Genomic DNA, 23,568 nt, shown 5'->3' with positions numbered 1-23,568 from the left:
TGCACATGCTACCATGACTCTAACCTGACCTCCCTGGACAGAGGACTTCACCAACATGCCCTGCAACCCCACCTCCCCAGAGCCCTGCTCCTCTAGGGAAAGACTGAAACAGGCTGGGAGTATGGACTGACCTGCCTGCCAACACCCATGTCCAGTGGAGAAGCAATTACAGAAGCCAGGCCTCCCACTTTCTGCACCCCATAATGATCTTTGGTCCCTACTCCCAGAAGGACAAAGAATAGGAGAGCTTCTAGTGGAGGAGATGAGACAGGGAACTCTGATGGTGGGAACTGTGTGGAATTGTACCCCTCTTGTTCTACGGTCTTGTTAATCATTATTAAATCAATCAATTGATCAATAATAATAATATTAATATCATCAAATATGTCCTTGAGGTTTAGGTGGGAAAGTGTTCCACCAATGTTTTCCTCTAAGGAAAACATTGATAGTTTCTAGTCTAACATCCCGGTCCTTGATCCATTTGGAGTTGACTTTTGTTTCTGGTGAAATAAAGTGGTTCAGTTTCATTCTTCTTTATGTTTCAACCCAATTTTCCCAGCACCATTTATTGAAGAGAGCTTCCTTTCTCCATTTTAATACTTTGGGCCCCCTTATCAAAGATTAGATGTCCATAGGTGTGCGGGTTTAGTTCTGGGCTTTCAATTCTGTTCCACTGGTCTGTGTGCCTATTTTTGTTCTAGTACCTGGCTGTTTTGATGATGATGGCCTTATAATATAGTTTGAGATCTGGGAGTGTGATGCCTCCATTTCTATTTCTTTTCCTCAAGATTGTTTTGGTGATTCTAGGTGTTTTCTGGTTCCAGATAAATAGCCACAGGCCCTTTGGAATATAATTAAAATATGCCTACTAGCAATCTACAAAATGGAGACCCCCTCCATCCAACTCTTCATCTGCACTCTTCCAGCCTTTAGGCTCAGGACTGGTCAACAATTTGTTTGGCTTTGTATGTTAACTCTCTTTTTAGCCACCAGGTGCCACATGCTAGCATGATGCCAACCAGACTTCCCTGGACAGACGACCCCACCAATGTGTCTTGGAGCCCCGCGTCCCCAGAACGCCACCCCACTAGGGAAAGAGAGAGACAGGCTGGGAGTATGGACCGACCTGTCAACGCCCATGTTCAGCGGGGAAGCAATGACAGAAGCCAGACCTCCCACCTTCTGCATCCCACAATGACCCTGGGTCCATACTCCCAGAGGGATAAAGAATAGGAAAGCTATCAGGGGAGGGGATGGGATGCAGAGTTCTGGTGGTGGGAATTGTGTGGAGTTGTACCCCTCTGACCCTATAGTTTTGTCAGTGTTTCCTTTTTATAAATAAAATTAAATAATAATAATAATAATAAACTCCATCAACTATTATAAACAGATGTACTGTCAGCCAGGTTTTGTTGTTCCCTGTATAGAGTAGAGGCAAAGTAGACGTAGCATCAATCTAGAGGTCCCTTGAGTTTCCATGATAATAAACGAGGGCTGCCTTCAGCTTACAGGCATCGTCGAAATTATCCCCTAGGACATGAGTCAGTCAGGCTTCTGAAGACTTAAAGTCAGGCACTGGTGTGTCAACAGCTCTAGATATTGGAGAAGGCATCTTCTTCCAAAGGAAAGCTAATCCATCTACATTGAAACTCAATTGTTTGGTCAAGCAAAGCTCAGGAGTGTGCTTCTGCGTAACTTGCTGTCGCTTCTCTCTGCCAGTACTTGCTGCTTCGCTCTGTACGCTCACCACACCATTAGTTTCAGACTTTTCTTCTGCAGCTTCCACATCCCTCAGTCTTTATCGAACCGCAGAGAGTTTAGGCTCTGGGTTTAGGCTTTGCCTTAAATTAGGGATGATGTGGTCGATCTGATCTTCTACTTAGACCGCAAGAACATCCACCGGATGAGCCATGCAGCCGTTTTGTTTTCCCTTGGCTCATGTGTTCACTGGATTGGTCCCTTTGAGGCCGGGTGGTGGCGCGCCTAGTTGAGTGCATATGTTACAGGGCACAAAGACCTGGGTTTGAGCCTCTGGTCCCCACCTGCAGGGGGAAAGCTTCACAAGTAGTGAAGCAGGACTGCAGGTTTCTCTCTGTCTTTTGCCCTCTCTACATCCCCCTTTCTCTCAATTTCTGGCTGTCTCTATCCAATAAATAAAGATAATACAAATTAAAAAAACAAGAATAAAAATGAACTTAAAAAGAGAGATTAATTTTAAAAAATTTAAAAATAACAAAAAAAATCAGCTAAGCCACGAGTAATAAGATATCTGTAAAAATGCACAGATATCAGGGACAAATGGTGGTGCACCTGGTTGAGTGGACACATTAAAATGCACAAGGACCCAGGTTCCAGCCCCCAGACCCCACCTGCAGGAGGAAAGCTTTGCAAGTGGTGAAGCAGTGCTGTAGGTGTCTCTTTGTCTCCCCTTTCCTCTCAGTTTCTGGCTGTCTTTATCCAATAAATAAGTAAAGAATAGATTTTAAAAAGAAAAAAACTAAATTTAAGTATTTAAGTGTTCACTTTCAATAAGAAAAGCAATGAAAAAAAAAAAAAAAAGAACACTTCTTTGTATTCACATCTTGGATAACTGGTACTATCAGCCTCTCCTAAAGCGTATCTTGACTGCCAGCATGCTTCCTTTGTTGAGTTTAAACATTTCTACCATTTGATTTCAAGTGAGAAATGGATAACTCTCCTTTTTTTGTCTTAACATTAGAGGCACTACAGGATTATTATCTGCCCTAACTTCAATATTCTGTGTCTCAGGGGATAGGGGACAGTGATGGAGCATGGCCAGCTAGAAAAGCATTCAAAATACCCACAACATTGACGCGCTTAAGTCCGATGTCTCTGATGTGTGTAGTTTGGCATCCCAAAAACAATTACAATACTGCCAACGATCACTGATCACTGTTAACACATATAGTAGAAGAACTTGGAATACTTTTAAGAACAACTGAAATGTCACACAGACACAGTGAGTATATGCTATAGAGGGAAATGGAATCAATGAATTTGCTCAGCTCGGGACTGCCTCCAAACTTTCAATTAATAAAACGAAAGAAAATGGGGGCTGAGCGGTAGTGCACCTAGTTAAGCGCACATAGTATGAAGCGCAAGGACTGGCACAAGGATCCCGGTTCGAGCCCCCAGCTCCGCACCTGCAGTGGGGGTTGCTTTGCAAGTGGTGAAGCAGGTCTGCGGGTGTCTTTCTCTCCCCCTCTCTTGTCTTACTCTCCTCTCTCTGTACTATCCAATAAGGACAACAACAACAATGGGAAAAAGATGGCCTCTAGGAGCAGTGAATCTGTCGTGCAGGCACCAAGCCCCAGTGATAACAAAGAAAAAAATAACAAAGACAATATCTGTCATGAGGACAGTAAGGATACGTCCGTATGTCATCTGTCTACATTAGAAATACCCAACCAAGAAGGAATCATGTGATTCTGCTGTTGATCACCTATCTCACAGTCTCAGACATAAATCAGAAACTCACAGATCTTACACTTATTGAAAATGAACGTGCAGTGTGCTCACGTGTGCACTAAACGTCTTGGGCAAATACACGGTAATGGGTTCTTACCACAGCGCTGTTGTAGAAATGTACCGCACAAACTCTGTAAAAGGGAGAGGGTCTGATGATGCGCCACAGCTACGACACACACACTACAAGCAAAAGCATAAGCTTAATTGATCAGCTGTCTGATGACCAAAATACACATACATATGTTATATATATATATATATATACACGATAGCCAGTAAAAGCAGTTACGCCACCTCACCTGCTCATAAAGAGTCATGGCAAACTTCTGGTGAGTGAGACAAGATTTAGAGGTGCACATGTCAGCATCTCTGCTGGGCACTATGTGAAAATGAATCCTCTCCAGTATATTCTCCTAGGTAAAAGAAAAAAAAATAATAATAAGATAAAGACAAATATGTTATGGATCTTGAGGGCTTCAAAATGTTCACTCCTAAATGCCTTTTTTTAAAAATATATTTTATTTTCCCCTTTTGCTGCCCTTGTTGCTTTTTTATTGTAGTTATTGTTGTTACTTATGCCATTTGTTGTTGGATAGGACAGAGAGAAATGGAGAGAGGAGGGGAAGACAGAGAGGGACAGAAAGATAAGACACCTGCAGACCTGCTTAGCCACTTGTGAAGTGACTCCCCTACAGGTGGGGAGCTGGGGGCTCGAACTGGGATCCTTAATGCCAGTCGTTGCACTTTGTGTCACATGCGCTTAACCCGCTGCACTACCACCGACTCTCAATGCCATTTTTTTAATAATGTTTATTTATAAAATGGAAACACTGACAAGACCATAGGATAAGAGGGGTACAACTCTACACAATTCCCACCATCAGAACTCCGTAGCCCCTCCCCTCCCAGGACAGCTTCCCTATTCTTTATCCCTCTGGGAGCATGGACCCAGGGACATGAAGGCGGAAGGTCTGGCTTCTGTAACTGCTTCCCCACTGAACATGGGCATTGGCAGATTGGTCCATATGCCCAGCCTGCCTCTCCTAAGTGCAATTCTTGATAACACAGTTTGGAGAGAGGCTCAATAAATACACCCCTTCCCACTTTCTATCTTTTTTTTTTATATCTATTTTAACCAGAATACTGCTCAGCTCTGGCTTATGGTGGTGTGGGGGATTGATTTTACTTGGCAAAAACAGCACTTCCATATGGCATGCGTGGAGGGGAAGACAGAGAGGGGGAAAAATAGACACCAGCAGATCTGCTTCACCACTTGTGAAGCCACCCCGCGGCAGGTGGGGTGGGGGGAGGCTCGAACTGGGATCCTTGTGCTGGTCTGCATTTCGCACCATGTGTGCTTAACCCAGTGTGCTACCGCTGGGACCCCCAATAGTTAAACTTTTAAGAAGTAACACCTGTGTTGTAGAAGGTATATATATGCTCCTGACGGAAGGCTTTTCAGCCCAACAGGGCAGTAGCGCACAGTCTCAGCACCATCTCAGTCAGTGACTCTCAGCTTGCTGGGAGATAATGGATCAGAACTGCTGATCCCAACAGACGCATTTCTCTGTCAGGTAGTATCACTGCGTGTGGTGACGAATGTGATTTCTGGAGCTGTGGTTTATGTATGCCACGTAGACACAGACCTCTGGCTGGCTACAGGGACACTCATGACTTTCAACAAGCTACAAATAGGTTTCAAATGATTGAAATAGCCTGAGTAATGATGCACAGAAAGAACTATAGCAGCACAGATAAGCAAAGGCAAAAGGCCACAAAGCACAGCCGGGCAGCACAACTTTGAAGGCTGGTCTGATGTGTATCCATTGGCAAGACCCAGCTACTTTTCCACTGTTGTGTGTCTGCTTAGTCTCAGGATCGGCATCATGTTTGGAATGCCGACGACCGCCTCGCCTTGAGCATTACCCGGAATACTTACGAAGCACTCTGCCGCGTCATCCATGAGGCCTAGCTGAAAGCGCTGCTCATCTTTGAAGCTCTCGGCAAGGGCGTGCCTGATGTTATCCGAGGGAAGTGCTTTTTCCCGGCTGTGTTGAAACTGTGCGAAGATTGTCTGGGGAGTCAGCAAGTACAGTTGTTAGTTTAATGCCAACCACAGACCACCTACATTTCTTTTTATTTTATTTATTATTGGATAGAGATAGAGATAAATTGAGAGGGGCGGGGGAGACAGAGGTGGAGAGAGACAAGAGACACCTGCAGAGACCTGCTTCACCATTCGTGAAGCTCCCCCCTGTAGGTGGGGGGACCAGGGACTTGAACCCGGGTCCTTGCGCACTGTTAACATGTGTGCTCAACCAGGTGAGCCACCACCTGGCCTTTCAGATCACCTGAGTCCATTAAAACATAGTGGAACTGAAAGCACTACACTCAAAAACATCCACAAATAGTCCTTTGCTCTAAAAGTCTGTATTAAAATTACTTGTTTCAGTAATGAATTGAACAAGTGCACCAATCTCTAGATAAAATGTGTGTGTGTGTGTGTGTGTGTGTGTGTGTGTGTGTGTGTGTGTGTGTGCGTGTGCGTGTGTTTAAGAGAGAGTGATGTTTTGGATGGGGAGGCAAGTGGGTAAGAGGCAGATAATTGTGTAAAGATTAGGAAAACTTGGGTTAGGCAATTTAACTGTAACCTTTTTTTTACAAACAGGCAAAATAAGCAGAGGTAGTAGTCAAGTAAATAAAATGTGATACTGTAGCTTGATCTAAAGTCATTCTGCATCCCTACAATGATCTTATTTGTTGTGTCCTAAAAAAAAAAAAAAAAAGACAGGGTATAAAATTGCCCCTTGGGACCAGGTGGTAGCAGAAGGACCCTGGTTTAGCCCCCAGTCCCCACCTGCAGGGGCAAGATTTCAGGAGTGGTGAAGCAGTGCCATCTCGGTCTCTCTCTCTCTCTCTTTCTTCCTCTCTCTCTCTCTCTTTCCCTATCTCCTTTCTCAATTTCTCTGTGTCATATTAAAAATAAATAAAATTTAACCCAAAAGAAAGTTAAAAAATAATAAGGGGGCAGGGCGGTAGTGCACCAGGTTAAGCACGGAAGTGTGAGGACCTGCGCAAGGATCTCGGTTCGAGTCCCTGGCTCCCCACGTGCAGGAGAGATTGCTTTGCAAGGGGTGAAGCAGGTCTGTAGGTGTCTTTCTCTCCCTCTGTCTTCCCCTCCTCTCAATTTCTCTCTGTCCTGTCCAACAACAACAGCAGCAACAACAAAAACAATAACAGCAACAACAACAATAGAAAAAAGATGGCCATCAGGAGCAGTAAATTCACAGTGCAGGCACTGAGTCCCAGTGATAACCCTGTAGGCAATAAATAATAATAATAATACCCCATTAGTGATTTATTCAAATAGCTTTTTCAGGAACATCAAGAAAATAAAGCACAAAATGAGTTTTCACTTTCCTTTATACAAGTGTATGTGTAAAGAATATTCAAGGATGGAATACTTATCTTGGATAGTGTGTTAGTGAAATTTCAAATTCTTGGACAAAAATGTCAGTCACATTATCAATGAGTTGCTAATATATTGTTTTTTAAATGTTTTAATTATCTTTATTACTGGATAGAGACATCCAGAAATGGAGAGGGAAGGGGGTGCTAGAGAGGGATAGAAACACCGACACTTGCAACACTGCTTCACCACTCACAAAGCTTTCCCCCTGTAGGTGGGGACTGGGGGCTCGAACCTGGGTCTTTGCGCATTGTAACATGTGCGCTCAACCAGGTGAGCCACCACCCCCACCCGGCGCCTGTTGCTAATATAGTGTCTCCTGTCTATCTACTCAAAGCCCAGTAGCCAAAGGCTACTTGCCCAAACAAATGTACTCAAAACAGATTCTACCACTCTTCTCCTCTAAACTTTTCTGAATTACTCAAGAAAAAAAGCTATAAAGCCCTTACCCAAGGTTTTAGAAGATCATCCACAAACTGGACTCTCATTCCAGGTAATTTGGGCTCTGTAACAAGCCACCTCCAAACTCAATTACTTAAAACAAAAACGAATACATTTGTATTACAAAGTTGAAATCTGAGTAAGAACAGTTTGGCTTCCCCCACAACATGGAGGATTACTTCTGAGAATGAGCTTCCTGACCTCAGGGGGTGAGGAGGGTGGGGAGGTTTGTGATCTTTTTTAATATAACCTAAGCTCCGATGGTTGCAGCCATCACGTCTGTCACACTGTATCTAATGGAAAAGAATCACTTTATCGTACTTAAGGTCCACATTGAAGGAATCAACAGCGCCTTTTGATTAGAAGACAGCCTATGAACCTGCAGTCATCCCAACTCTAAGCCCACCTTTTACTGCTCTCTCCTTACAAAGCTACTGTAACTCTTTTCTTAAAGACATCACACACAGGGGGCCAGTTGGTGGCACACCTGGCTGAGCACACGTTATAATGCACAAGGACCTGGGTTCAAGTCCCCTGGTCCGCTCCCTGCAGAGAGAATGCTTTGCAAGTAGTGAAGCAGTGCTGCAGGTGTCTGTCTCTCTTTCTCTCCCTCTCTTATTTCTCCCTTCCCTCTTGATTTATAGTTCTCTCTATCCAATAAATAACGATAACAATTTAAAAAAAAAAAAAAAAAAGATACCACACACATGGCCCACCTCCCAGGGGTGGGGACTGTTCAGTTTTCTCTTTTATAGTTTTTATTTTGTTTTGGTTTTGGCTCTTTGTGTTTGTTTGGTTTTGTTTTTAAACTCAGCTCTGGCTTATGGTGGTGCCTGCAACTAAACCTGGAACTTTAGAGCCTCAGGCAGTAGTCTTTTGTATAATTACTGTGCTACCTCTTCCACCCTATTCCTAGTGGCGTGGATTCAGATACCACTTGCTTAGAGAAGTTTTCTCGGCTGGCCCTGTAACATTCTCTATGTCCTTTCCCAGATTTATCTTCCACCTCTGCAACTGTTACTGCCATCCAGACAGTTGATATTTTCCTCACTTACTGTCTCTCTCCCTAAAAGGATAAAAGTTGCATGCGAATAGTCTATAACAGTTTTGTGTCCTGCTATATCCTCAGTCACTAGAGGAGCGTAAAAAAAAAAAAAAAAAACAGTAGTAGATAAAAGAACATTTGTTAGGATGAAGCAAAAATTATTATCAAGTCATGAAAACACAACATTTCTATCCAATTTTATCCTACTCTAGGTTAATTTCAACTGTCTTCATATTAAAGTAGAAAAATGAACATACAAACCTGAATACCTCATATCTTAAGAATTCATCAAAGGGGAGTCAGGCAATAGCGCAGCAGGCAGTAAGCACACTTGGCGTGAAACTGAAGGACCGGCATTAAGGACCCCGGTTTGAGACCCCGGCTCCCCACCTACAGGGGAGTCACTTCACAGGCTGTGAAGCAGGTCTGCAGATATCTAGCTTTCTATCCCTCTCTTTATCTTCCCCTCCTCTCTCCATTTCTCTCTGTCCTATCCAACAATGACGACGAGAACAATAATAACTACAACAATAAAACAAGGGCAACAAAAGGGAATAAATAAATAAATAAGAATTCATCAAAAGTAAAACTGTGATTTTTGTCATCTACTAAATTAGATTAAGGTTTTGGAGAAAAACTGACAAAAAGCTATTTTTTATACAGCTGTTAAAAAGTTACCATCAGGAGGGTCGGGCAGTAGCACAACGGGTTAAGTGCACATGGCGCACATGGTGCAAAGCACACAGACCGGTGTAAGCAGGTCTGTAGGTTTTTGTCTTTGTCTCCCCCTCTCTGTCTTCCCCTCCTCTCTCGATTTCTCTCTGTCCTACCCAACAACAAGAACAGCAATGACAACAAGAATAATAATGGCAACAAGGGCAATGAAAATGGGAAAAAAGGCCTCCAGGAGCAGTGAATTCGTAGTGCGGGCACTGAGTCCCAGCAGTAACCCTGGAGGCAAAATAATAATAACGATAATAATGTTACCTTCAGTGCACAAAATATACAGGCATCTCCCTGACAAACATGTCCAGTCAGAACCCGCAAGCTTCGTCGAAATATATCCAACTGCCATAAGACCTATAAAAAACAGTGAGATGTAAAGAAACATGGTAAAACTATTCTCGTTTGAAAAAAAAAAAAAAAAAAGATATAGCTTCAACTGCAAAAGGCTAATGTATAACTTATTTTAGTCTTTTGTATATGATCAGGCATACATACTATCAGTAAAAATATTAAATGTAAAATTCCTATTTATAGATCCTAGCTATATAAAACACAGAGTTACAAGATATTCCTACTGATTATCATGCAAAAACTATGACAAGAAAAAGATACATTTTCAGTTAAGCATTTTTTTTTTTTTTTGTGAAGAGGAACCCTGGGTTTCTGAATGGAGAGCTTGGCAAAGATCTAAAAGAGGAAGTGATTATAAATACTTCGAACGGACTGGAATTTAGGAAGGAAAGATTATTGGAATTAAAGGTATCCTAAGCAGGGGTCAGTACACTGTGGGACACACATTGTCATGTGTAAAGATTTGGGTTCAAGCCCCTGTTCCCTACCTGCAGTGGGGCAGCTTCACACGTAGTTAATAAGGCCGTACTTCTCTCTTTCTTTGCTCCCTATCACTCCCCTCTCAATTTCTCTCTGTCCTATCAAATAAAAAGTAGAGGAAGAGAAAAGAAAAAAAAAATGGTCTGCAGGTGTCTTTCTCTCCCCCTCTGTCTTCCCCTCCTAGGTTCAATCCCCAATCCTGCATTTAAAAAAAGAACTGAAACTCGCTCCCCACTTAAAAGGGGGATGCTTCACAAGCAGGAAGCAGGTGTTTATCATTCTTACTGGCTAGTTCCCATACCTGGGAGCTACTCTCTTCCCTGATCCAGCTCTCTAGCCCTTTTTCCAGCCATGACATCATCTCCCCAGACAATAACTTGGGTCCACCTGCATATCAGATAGTATATTTATGGGCACTTTGGAATATACGTAAAATAGGCCTACTAGCTATTTCCAAAACAGAGACTCCAAATCTTCGTCTGCACTATTCCAACCTTGAGGTTCATGATTAGTCAACAATTTGTTTGGCTTTATATGTTAACTCTTCTTTCAGCCACCAGGTTCCAGATGCTACCATGATGCCAACCAGACTTCCCTGTACAGACAACTCCACCAATATGCTCTGGAGCCCTGCTTCCTCAGAACCCCTACCCACTAGGGAGAGAGAGAGATAGACTAGGAGTATGGATTGACCTGTCAACACCCAAGTTCAGCGAGGAAGCAATTGAAGAAGCCAGACCACCCACCTTCTGCACTCCATAATGACCGTGGGTCCATACTCCTGGATGGTTAAATAGGAAAGCTGGTGGGACCCTGATCAGGGAGTCCTGAAATTCCCAAATAGACTTGATGGGCCTAGAACTCAAATAAATCCCTCTCTCCATTGTTACGGGCCATTTCTATCAGGAACAACAAAATAGACCCCTTTGTGGGCCCCCATAGGACCTTGCCCTCAATGTGGATCAACAATGGTAGAGAATGTCCTATCCTCGGAAGGGAGGATAGACAGCATACTCTATGCTACACCTGAGGAAGATGGGTCGATACTGGGGCAGCATGGAATGTTCCCACTCATGACCACAGAATGTGAGCTCAGATCTACAGGGATGCAGAGGTCACATAAGCTCCTAAGCTAATTATGGGCCCCAAATCACATCAAATCGATGGGGTTTACAGTAATATTTATGCCCCTTTCCCACATTAGGGAGCTACTCTCTTCCCTGATCCAGCTTTCTGGTCCTTTTCAGCCATGACATCATCTCCCCAGACAATAATTAGGATCCAGCTGCATATCAGATTTCAAGCTCAGACAAAAACAAAAACAAAAACAAAACACTAGTATAGTTACAGACCCTTTGAAATATAACTAAAATATGCCTACTAGCTATCTACAAAATGGATCTTCGTTTGCACTATTCCAGCCTTATGTCCATGATTGTTCAACAATTTGTTTGACTTTGTATGTTAACTCTCTTTTCAACCACCAGGTTCCAGATGCTAGCAAGATGTGACCAGACTTCCCTGGACAGACAACCCCACCAATGTGCCTTGGAGCTCCACTTCCCCAGAGCCCTTCCCCACTAGGGAGAAAGAGAGGCAGTCTGGGAGTGTGGATTGACCTGTCAACGCCCATATTCAGCGGGGAAGCAATTACAGAAGCCAGACCTTCCACCTTCTGCACCCCACGATGACCTTGGGTCATACTCCCACAGGGTTAAATAATAGGAAAGCTATCAGTAGAGGCGATGGTATACGGAGTTCTGGTGGTGGGAACTGTGTAGAGTTGTACCCCTTATACTATGGTTTTGTCAATGTTTCCTTTTTACAAATAAAATTAAAAAAAAAAAAAAGAACAGGAAAGCTGGGAGTCCAGTGGTAGTGCAGCAGGTTAAGCGCACATGGCACAAAGCGCAAGGACCAGTTCGAGGCCCCAGCTCCCCACCTACAGAGGAGTCCCTTCACAGGCGGTGAAGCAGGTCTGTCTGCAGGTGTCTATCTTTCTCTCTCCCTCTCTGTCTTCCCCTCGTTTCTCCATTTCTCTCTGTCCTATCTAACAACGACAACATAAATAACAACAATAATAACTATGACAACAAGGGCAACAAAAGGGAAAATAAATAAAATTTATTTAAAAAAAAAGAATAGGAAAGCTATCAGGATGAGATGGGATGGGATATGGAGTTCTGGTGGTGGGAACTGTATGGAGTTGTATCCCTCTTATCCTATGATTTTGTCAGTGTTTCCATTTTGTAAATAAAAATTTTTTAAAAAAAGAAAGAATGTGAAATGACAGCATCACTTTCTCATAGTTCAATTCAAACCGTTCATTTCAAGTCTTTGAGTATATCACTGGGTCCAGGCTATCCTCCTAAACCTTGTGTTAATTTAATAAATGCTTTCCTGTGTTTCTGGCCAGTATGTAATCAACGACGGCAATTTAACAGTCCCGATATAACTTCAAAATCATGATTTCCTAATACTGATTGTTTCTCTTTCCCCGAGTACATAAGAGAATTTTCAAGTTTGACCTCTGTCCCAGATAGAGAATAACTGAGAACTGAGTCAGATGTCCAAGCTCCTGACACATCCTAGCTGTGTTCATCTATTAGCTGAGTCAATTAATATTTCCCTTTTACTCAGTTTTCAGGAGAAGGAAAAAAAAAAATCAACCAAAAGAAAACACAGAGGGCCAGCAAAATAGCACACTTGAGATAATGGATTTCTTTGCCGTGTGTTCAACCCAGGTTCAAGCCCAGCCCTCACTCCACTGAAGGAAGCTTTGGTGCTGTGGCATCTTCTACATGAAGAAAGTGATCTTCATTACAGTGCACAAGAACCCAGGTTCAAGCCCCTAGTCCCCACCAGCAGGGGGAAAGTTTCTTGAGCGGTGAAGCAGAGCTGCAGGTATTTCTGTCTCTTTCCCCCTTTCTCCTCCTCCCCTCTCAATTTCTCTCTGTCTCTATCCAATAATAAATATATTAAAAATAAAATAAAATGTTTACTTAGTACTGAGAGCGAGAGTAAGAGAAAAGCAGAGCATTACTTTAACACATAGTATTGCCAAAAATCAAACTTGGGACTTCATACTTGTCAAATCCAAAGCTTGAGCCACTTTTTTTTTTTTCTTCTTCCTCCAGGGTTATTGCTGGGCTCAGTGCCTGCACCATGAATCCACCGCTCCTGGAGGCCATTTTTCCCCCTTTTGTTGCCCTTGTTGTTGTAGCCTCGTTGTGGTTATTATCATTGCCATTGTTGATGTTGTTCATTATTGGATAGGACAGTGAGAAATGGAGAGAGGAGGGGAAGACAGAGAGGAGGAGAGAAAGACACCTGCAGACCTGCTTCACCGCCTGTGAAGCGACTCCCCTGCAGGTGGGGAGCTGGGGGCTCGAACCCGGAACCTTCCACCCGTCCTTGCGCTTTGCGCCACATGCGCTTAACCCGCTGCGCCACGGCCCAACCCCCTAACTTGAGCCGCTTTATCACTTGCCAGGGCATTAACTACATTATTTTAAGGTATAGTCTAAGATCAATAGAAAAACACTGCAGGGGGCCGGGCAGTTGTGTTAAGCACACATGGCGCAAAGCACAAGGGCCTGTGTAAGGATCCCGGTTCGAGCCTCTGGCTCCCCACCTGCAGGGGGTTCGCTTCACCAACAGTGAAGCAGGTCTGCAGGTGTCTAACTAACTTTCTCTCCCCCTCTCTGTCTTCCCCATCTCTCTCCATTTCTTTCTGTCCTTTCCAGCCACAGCAGCAACAATGGAAAAAAAGATGGCCTCCGGGAGCGGTGGATTCATAGTGCAGGCACCGAGCCCCAGCGATAACCCTGGAGGCAAAAGAAAAGAGAAAGAAAGAAAAAGAAAGAAAAAAAAAAGATGTCCAGCCAAATTATTTTTGCGGCCATTAAAAATTATATCAAAAACTCATTCTAGCTGAGTTAGTTGAGTTAAGGGAGTAAATGCAGAAAGGGTTTGCATGCAAGAGGTTCCAGGTTTGATCCTCAGAACTACCAATAGGCAGAGTTGAGCCATGGCCTAGTTTAAAAAAAAAAAATTCTCAATGAGATTTTTATTTTTCACTTATGAGCACAAGAAGCACGAAACAAAGGATTTTCTGAAATACAGTCTCTAAAATTTAACAAGTAGTTATGGCCTCACCTGTACAGCACTGTTGAGAAAACAGTTGTTCTGTCCTGGTTCATTCAGCAAGCCTTTGGTAGGTGCTAGTGACAGCATGCTCCCAGGTTGATAAACTTTGCCAAGATTGCCACCAGGTTTGCGTAAGAATTTGACCCATGCCATCTTTGAGCAGTTTTGTTTGCATGAAAGCTAAGAATTATACACTGAGGTGATCCTTCTGGGGATGAACTAGATGATGTTTTGAACTGTCCATGTAAATTCACTGTGGTCTATTGTGAGAATGTATTTTTCCAAGTCCATATCTTCCCGATGTGGTGAATTTTTCAAGACTGTGTCAAGGAATAACAAACGCCGACTTTATCAAGACAGAACGAAACAAAAGAGCTATTTTGAACAAAGTCTTAAAAGATCTTTGTATGGGTTAAATTTTATGAGAGTTGTAGTTCAGAATGGAAAAGTTTTTAAAATTCTTAAAATAAGGTTGATAAGCAAGTAATGCTCTTTAAACGACAAGCCATGTGTCTTGACGGTTTAAAACAAAACGTGATAGATGAAGAGTTGGCATTTGGCATGATTCCTTTCATAATTTCTTTTCATTATGCTTTTTTAATAAAAAAAACAACGATTCTCTCTTTTCCTGGTGACGGTATCAAAGATGACTCCATATTTCTTATCAATACAACCTTAAAGCAAATCTACAAGAAAGAAAACAAATGTTTAAATAAAACCAAAGGCAAATAAATAATCCCTACTTTATTATATGTGCACAAATACAGAATATACCATTCAAACTAATCACGATAGGATTAAAATTAATGACACTCTAAAATAAGGAAATAAAACTTAAGTTACTGTTACAATTTTTAAAATATCAGTCACAGATTTCAGTGCTTACATGGTAAATGTATTAAGGAAAACATTCCAAAAGGAAACTAGAGGTAAACTAGACTGCAGACAGTATTTGGAAAAACATTAAATTTTCTATCAGGACAAAATTACCTTGCTTATTAAGACAAAAGCACATATACTGCAGACTAATTTATTCTCAAAAAGACAATAGTTTTACATAAACTGATATGCGTAACATCTCAGAAAAAACATTAAGCTGATAAACAAATCTTAGTAGATTAAAATAAAAATTTTACATTACTCTTGGGTACATACTCCTGATAAAAAAAAGCCATTAAATATTAAATTTCATCAAGTCAAGCATAATACTTCAGACCCCTCAAATTAGTAATAATAATACCATTACTGACATAATTATGAGGGAAAGTGCTGCTTGTAACATGAAAAAAAAAAATAAGAACGCTTCAGGCCATACTGGTAGAACCATAAACCAAGAGAGACATGCTGAGGGACTCTACTGAGTAGCAGCGTTCAGCAGTGCTAGGAATATACGCGCGCTAATGTCTCTGAATCTGTCCTAGGGTACAAGAAGGAAGTTTTCTTGCACTGAGTCCTTTGCTTTCCATTGTTTGAAATCACAAAGAACTGGCTACCCATATGTCATTTAGTGGTAGAACAAAAAACAAACAAACAACAACAAAAAACACACATACATACAGGCCGGACAAGCAGGCAGTGCTAGAAATACATATAGAAATATAAGTACTGAGTAGAAAGAATGAAATTCATAGTCGAGTCTCATTGGTATGAATGATACACTCAAAATGATACTAAGAAGATAGGAAAAAGTTTGTATATGTACAAACATAGGAAAAGTAGACGAGAAGGCCTTGTATTGAGTGTATGCAGAAGTATATAGCAGTTGGGGGGGAGAGAGAGAAGCTTATATAAGAAGGATCTTATACAAATTGTTAATAATAATAATAATAATGTATCTTCAACCAAAGAATATGATTGACTCAGCTATGCGGTTACTAGTCCAGTTGTGATTTAAAGGGGGAAAAAAATGAACAAAATATTTGATCATGTGGCATCAGAGAATGCTTGTCATAAAAGATGAGTGTGGAGGCAGAAATAGGCTTTCCGGGAGAGGTCACATCTACCTTAATGAATGAGGGAGGACATCATGTATGGGTAGGGAGGATGGATACATTCCAAAGAAAGAGTAGGAGCCAAGTAAGACAAAAATCTACGCATGATAGAGTCCAAGATGGAGCAGCTAAGTAGGCCCTGGCTGGATCACAGCTGATCCTGAAGGTCATACAAGACATTTGAGCTTTTACCAGTGGTGGGGGGGAGGAGTCTTTGTTGATTTTAAGCAAGGGAAATTATAATAAAACATGTGGATTAAATAGAGTGTGGCAGTAGTAAGATAGACGTACAGATAGGGAGTTAAATTTGGAGGAGGGGGGTATTCTCTATTGATAGGAGGATGTTTTAACCACTTAGATCAACTTTTATAGGATAACTAGCTGGTTGAGGGGGGAAAAAATAATAATGTGGCAGTCGATCTGAGACAAAATACTTGTTTTCCACATCACAGCCATTGGGACATTTAAAGTAAACATTTAGCTGGGTGTGTGTGTGTGTGTGTGTGTGTGTGTGTGTGTGTGTGTGTGTGTGTAGAGGTGGGGAGAGTTCAGGGATAGCCATGAAGGATGAATCACAAATGCATAATAAGGATAAAACAATGGTGGTCCAGTGGTTAAAGCATTGGACTTCCAACAAAGAGGTCCTGAGTTCAATCCCGTGCAGCACATGTACCAGAGTGATATCTGGCTCTCTCTCTGTCTCATTGGTAAATTGGGGAAAAAAAATGATAAAAGGAAAAGATGAAATTATACACAAAGAATATGTAAGTGTGAAGACCAGCAAAAAGAAAAATAATCAGAAAAAATGGGTTTTATATTGTGTATGATATTATATTGGAGCCAGGATAACTTTTTGATTAGTCAGTTCAAATGTTGGCAGGACAGTTGATTAAGTGAATTATAAACACTCAATGGTTTCCAGGCCACTGTATAGATCCAGTTTTACTGAGATGTTATTTATGAGCAGAACTTTGTAGGCTTTAGATTACAAAATGTGATAAATCAATATGCCAATACATAGTAAAATGATTTCCATCGATAAACTTATCACATACATAGGTACCTTTTCTGTGTATAAATATAAGCGAGAATTTTTAAGACCTGCTCTCTTAGCAACTGTCAAGTATACAACACAGTGCCTGTCAACTATTATCATGATGCAGTGCATTCAGTGCCACAGGATTTATTCATTTTATAGGTGGGAGCTTGTATCTGCTGGCCACCTTCAGCCAATTTCCCCACATTCTTGCCCTTGGCAACCACCAATTTACTCTGCTTCTATGAGCTCAGATTTTTTTTAGATTCCACACATCAGATCATACTTATTTGTTGCTTTTCTTTTTCTTTCTTTTTTTAACTTTGCAAGTTGAGTATTATTTTTTATTTTTATTTATAAAATGGAAACACTGGCAAAACTCTTATCCAAGAGGGGTACAACTCCACACAATTCCCACCACCAGAACTCAGTATCCCATCCCCTCCCTTGATAGCTTTCCTATTCTTTATCCCTCAGGGAGAATGAACCCAGGGTCATTCAGGGTGCAGAAGGTGGAAGGCCTGGCTTCTGTAATTGCTTCTCTGATGAACCTGGGTGTTGGCAGGTCCATCCATACTCCCAGCCTGCCTCTCTCTTTCCCTAGTGGGGCAGTGCTCTGGGGAAGCAGAGCTCTGGGACACATAGTGGGATTTTCTGCCCAGGGGAGTCAAATTGGTATCATCTGGAAGCTGGTGGCTGGAAAAAAAAAAAAAAAGATATACAGCAGAACAAATTGTTGACTAATCATGAACCTAAAGACAAGAATATTGCAGATGAAGATTTGGGGGTCTCCATTTTGGAAAAAGCTTCTAGGTCTTTATACTCCATGGGGCCCATGACTTTACTAGTTTTTGTCTGAGCCTGAATGTCATTTTGCTGCTGAGCACATTTTCCTTGCATACTGCCCTCAAGTTTCAACCAGGTCATAAAGCTCCCCCTCTTTCCTAAGTGAATAATATGCTAATAATATCCTTAGGTGAATAAGAGTGTCTGCGTGTGTATGATACACATACACACAGTAGATTTCCTATTCTATGTATGTGGTATGAAGGGCTTGTGCATGAATATTATCATTACATTTGAGCAGCTTTTCCAAGTCCTTTTTTTTTTTTCTCTTTATTTTAAGGACCTGGAGGAGAGATACCATAGTTATCACTCAACCAAGTACTCTCATGTGATGGTGGGGCTTGACTCTAGGATCACATACATGGTAAAGTCTGAGCTCTGCTGGTTGAGCTTTTTTTTTTTTTTTTTAACAATTTTTATTTATTTATTTATTTTATTTATTTATTACCTTTTGTTGCCCTTGTTTTATTGTTGTAGTTCTTGATGTTGTTGCCCTTCTTGCCCTTTTCGTTGCTGGATAGGTTAGAGAGAAATGGAGAGAGGAGGGGAAGACAGAGAGGGGGAGAGAAAGATAGACACCTGCAGACCTGCTTCACCACCTGTGAAGCGACTCCCCTGCAGGTGGGGAGCCGGGGGCTTGAACTGGGATCCTTATGCTGGTCCTTGCGCTTTGCGCCGCGCTACTGCCCAACTCCCCTGGCTGAGCTTTTTTCTGGTCCTTCTTTATCTAGTGATTCATCCGCTTCATCAAGAGACTAAGTTGTTTCTAAGTCTCTAAGTCTTGGCTACTGTAATATACACATACACATACACATACATATAGACATAGACATACACATACACATACACATACACATACACATACATATGCCAGGTGGTGGCGCACCTGGTTGAGCGCATGTATTAGAATGCACAAGGACTCGGGGTTCGAGCCCTCGGTCCCCACCTGCAGGGGGAAAGCTTTACAAATGGTGAAGCAGGGTTGCAAATATCTCTCTGTCTCTCTCCCTCTCTATCACCCCCCTCTATCTTGATTTCTGGCTGTCTCTATCAAATAAATAAAGATGATAAATTTTTTTTAAAAATTTTTAAATACTGCACTATTTCAAGATTCAGGTTCAAGCGTGGTCCCCAACCTCCTGGGGTAAACTACGGTGCTGTGGTGTTTTTCCCACTATCTAGATGAAAAAAGCTGGCACAGAGGGGTGGAGCCCAGCGAACGTGGGGCTACACAGTGCGGTGACTTCATCTCATGTCCTTCACTTTCCACGCAGAAGCGAGACTGATGGATCACACTGTACTTCTATTTTTAATTCTTTTTTAAAATATGTACTTATTTATTCCCTTTTATTGCCCTTGTTGTTTTATTGTTGTAGTTATTATTGTTGTCGTCACTGGATAGGACAGAGAGAAATGGAGAGAGGAGGGGAAAACAGAGACGGGGAGAGAAACACAGACACCTGCAGACCTGCTTCACCGCTTGTGAAGCGACTCCCCTGCAGGTGGGGAGCCGGGGGCCTGAAACGGGATCCTTAAGCCGGTCCTTGCACTTTGCGCCACATTTGCTTAACCCGCTGAGCTACCACCCGACTCCCCTATTTTTAATTCTTTGAGAACCCTATATATTGTTCCTTATGGTGGCTGTACATCTTATATTCTTTTTTTAAGTCTTTAGCTTTTAATATCATTCTTTTTTACTTATATAGAATACAGAGAAAAATTGAGGGGTGGAAGAGGGAGAGGGATAAAGAAAGAGAGAGAGACAGAGAGAGAGAAATAGCACTGTCTCACAGCTCATGGAGTTTCTTCCCTGCAGGTAGAGAGGTCTGGAGATTGAAACTGGGTCCTTGTTCACGGTAATGTGTGAGCTCCTTTTATATTCTCAGCAGCAGCTCACCATGGCTTCCTCTTCCCCACACTCCCACCAGTACTTGCTGGCTTCTTTTTTGATGACAGTTATGCTAACAGATGAGATCTCGCTTATCGTGGTTTACATCTGCTCTCCCCCTCTCTCAGTGGAATTTCCCTGCCTGAAAGTGGGGACTGGAAACTTGGGCCTGGGTCCTCCTGAATGGAAAATCAGAAAGGAAGAGGAAAATCTTCTGTCTACTGAGAGTATGAAATTATATATATATAACAACAATACATTCATAAAGTTGCAGGGGATTATGAACCTGCATAGAGAAACCAGCTGCGTTTCCATGCACTACCAACAAACTATCTGAAAAAGCAAGGGCAGTCCCGTTAATTAAAGTATCAAGTAAAGAAAATGTCTCATAGTATTGTGACACAATGACCTAAGTGTCACAATATAAAATCTAACTTTCTGCCAGGCTAGTGTAGGGGTGCCTCTTCTTGGGTGCATACTCTCTGGGTTGGAGAGTACGTGACCAGAGCCAGCCTGGGCTGCTGCTCACTTAGCAACACGAGAGAGATGACTCAGGAACAGAGCTGGTGGTGGTGAGGCGGTTCAATTCTTTACTGATCAGAGAGCCAAGGCTTTTAAAAGTCAGACCTGGAATTGGCAAGTCAGAAATGGAAATGGCTTGACATGGTTTGGAAAGGGGTGGAGAAAGGCAAAAGGGGCTGGGAAAGGTAGAAACTCCTTCAGTAACTGTTGCGAGGATTTTAACTGGTAGGAATAATAATACCCTGCAGGCAGGGAGGGTCTTGAGGGTAGAAAGAAGATAGATCAAAGGAATGGAATGGGTGGGGATCTTTCAGGCAAAACAATGATTATGTAGATAATAAGGGAGCAGGCCATAGTATCAGGAATGCAGGGTGCTTTGTGAGGCAGGGAGTCTGATAAGACAAGGCAAACCTTGGGGGATTGTAGCCCTCCTCGTTCGACCTCTCAGTAGAGAGAGAGAGAGACTGACAGGATGGATGTCCCCTCAAGTCAAGCCCTGCCAAGCTCAATCACCTTCTCACAATTTCGCTATAATTTTCAAATATGTCCTTATTTTTATGGTAGAGAACCATGTGGTTATACATAGTACTGAGGGTTGAATTTAGGGTGTTTCACGTGCAAGTCCTGCATTCTATCCACTGAGCCACATCCAAAGCCACAGTTCTGATATATGTTCTCTAACAAATATGACAGCTACCTAAGGACACGATGAAAACTTCTCAGTGCTATACAATAGCCATTCTGCTGACTTCCGGAAGGCATGGCCATGGAGTTAACACAGACTTGACCAGGCTCTTCCACAAAACAACAAATATCTACGATTATCAAACTTAACAAAATTCACCAACTGTAGCTGAGACACCCTCAGAAACACCACAGCCAGGGGCCAGGCGGTGGCACACCTGGTTAAGCACTCACATTACGGCATGCAAGGATGCAGGTTCAAGTCCCTGGTCCCCACCTGTAGAGAGGAAAGCTTCACAAGTGAAGCAGGGCTGCAGGTGTCTCCTTGTCTCTCCCCTGTCTCCCACCCCTTCTCAATTTCTCTCTGTCTCTATACAATAACAAATAAATTAAAAATATTTTTAAAAGAAAGAAAGAAGAAAAAGAAACACCACAGCCTTGGGTGGGTTCCTGCATGCATGGTGGGGGTAAGAAGGGGTTTGGAACTGAAACAAACACAAAGCACCATGCCATCTGACCCGTACACACAGCAGTACTCAAGGCACTGCTGGCTGTGAAAAAGGGAGCATATGACTATTTAGTCCATCACTTCAGGGACGTTAGCCTACTCAATTTTAGGCAAGGACACACACAAAAAAAGAAAGAAAAAGAAAAAGAAAGAGAAAAGAGAAAGAAAGGAAAAAGTAAAGAAAACAGGGAGAATTTGTGATGAAAGTAATCCAGTCTGTTGCCCAAACATAAAGGTGAGTTGAGGCATCTGGCAGAGGGGAACTGGTAGAGTGAGCTCTGCTACTGTGAACACAGCTGCAGCTCAGCAGGAAACCCCTGAGGCTTGGTTTCAGATTGGAATCTTACATAGAAACCATATATACACAACACAGCACAAAACAACTTAAGGAAACAACAAAAAAACCTAAGCCCCGCCCACCCATCCCTCTAAACAAAGCAAAAACAGAAGACAGCAATAGCACCACCTGCTGGCCAGCAATAAACAGCACAATAAATGCATAACACAAACATTGCAGAAACTACCAAACATGCCAAACCAGACAGATAGAAAAAAAATGGGACCAGGTGGTAGCACATTGGGTTAAGTGTACATAGTACTAAGCGCCATGACCCATGCAAGGATCTCTGTTTGAGCACCTGGCTCCTCAACTGCAGGAAGGTTGCTTCACAAGTGGTGAAGCAGGTTTACAGGTGACTTTCTCTCTCCCTCTCTATTATCCCCTCCATGAAGCAATGGATTCATAAGGCCAGCACCAAGCCCCAGCAATAACCCTGAAGGAAAAAAAGGGGGGTAGTGACACACCCAGTTAAGCACACACAGTACAAAGTGCAGGGTCATGCAGAAGGAACCTGGTTCAAGCCCCTGCTCCACATCTGCAGGGGGTAACTTCACAAACGGCAAGGCAGGTCTGCAAGTGTCTCCATCTTTATCTTTCCCCCTTTCTATCTCCCTGTCCTCTCTCAATTTTTCTCTGTCTTATCCAATAAAAATGAAAAATGGCCAGCAGGAGCAGTGGATTCAAAGTGCCAGCACCAAGCCCTGGTGATAATACTGGAGGCAAACAAAAAGGAAAGAAGGAAGGGAAGGAGGGAGGGATGGAGGGAGGGAGGGAGGGAGGGAAGAAGGAGGGGAAGAAGGAGGGAGGGAGGAACTCCAAGGAAATACAGACATAGAAGCATTATCAGAAAAAGAATAAGACTATAGAAAACTCACTACAAGGACTCTCCAAGAATCTAAGCATAGCATAGAGAACTGTATTCAACAGTTGAAAGAAATATTTCAGTAAGGAGTTAAGAAACACAGAAGAAGAGCTTCAAATAGAGTTCTCTAAGAAACTAGAACACATGAAAGAACTTTAATCTGAGTTCTCCAAGAAATTAGAAAACATAAAAAAAGAACTTCAGAGTTCACTGAGCAATAAGGAAGCATGAAATAAAAACTTCAAACAGAACTAGAGGGAGTGAAAGACACTCTGAGTGCAGTCCAAGCTTAGGTAGAAGGCTTAGGAAGTAGACTGACTCATGCAGGAGAAAGAATAAGCTAGAAGATATAATTAGCCCACTCTTTGAATATAAAATTGAGGGAGAGGAGAGGTTTAGAAGGAATGTAGCAACTATCTTTGAAAGTGCAGACTCCATCAAAAGGTTGAATGTAATAGTAATAGGAATTGCTGAGGAAGAGAACAGGGTGGGAGGTACAGAGACCATATTCAGGAACATTTTAGCTGAGAATTCTCCTCACAGAGGCAATTTCCAGGACATATATACACCCAAGAGGCAGAGCATACACTCTGACATATGAATGCAAAACGCGAAAAAAAAAAAAGGAACGTCACTGTCAAAATATCAAAACTTAATGACAAGGGGAAAAAATTACAGGCTGCTAGTGAAAGAAAAGAAGTTACATACAAAAGCAGAGTCATAATGCTTTCATCAGACTTC

The 23,568-nt window shown here is 42.2% G+C and overlaps 1 protein-coding gene across 1 annotated transcript in view; it reads right to left on the bottom strand.

Annotated features, from left to right (window-relative positions):
* USP53 (ubiquitin specific peptidase 53) overlaps window positions 1-23,568 on the bottom strand; it is an 83,963-nt gene that overhangs the window by 48,591 nt on the left and 11,804 nt on the right. The window contains exons 2-5 of the mRNA XM_060177107.1: window positions 9,432-9,524; window positions 5,429-5,563; window positions 3,789-3,902; window positions 3,587-3,669 (exon numbers count right to left, since the gene is read on the bottom strand). Of these exons, the coding sequence (XP_060033090.1) occupies window positions 3,587-3,669; window positions 3,789-3,902; window positions 5,429-5,563; window positions 9,432-9,524 (425 nt within the window). The remainder of the gene's footprint in view (window positions 1-3,586; window positions 3,670-3,788; window positions 3,903-5,428; window positions 5,564-9,431; window positions 9,525-23,568) is intronic.

This window comes from Erinaceus europaeus, chromosome 2 (assembly GCF_950295315.1).
Source record: "Erinaceus europaeus chromosome 2, mEriEur2.1, whole genome shotgun sequence".
In the NCBI taxonomy this organism is placed as follows: Eukaryota; Metazoa; Chordata; class Mammalia; order Eulipotyphla; family Erinaceidae; genus Erinaceus; species Erinaceus europaeus.
Note: the sequence above shows the minus strand (reverse complement) of the source record. Positions and strands in the feature narration are given on the sequence as shown.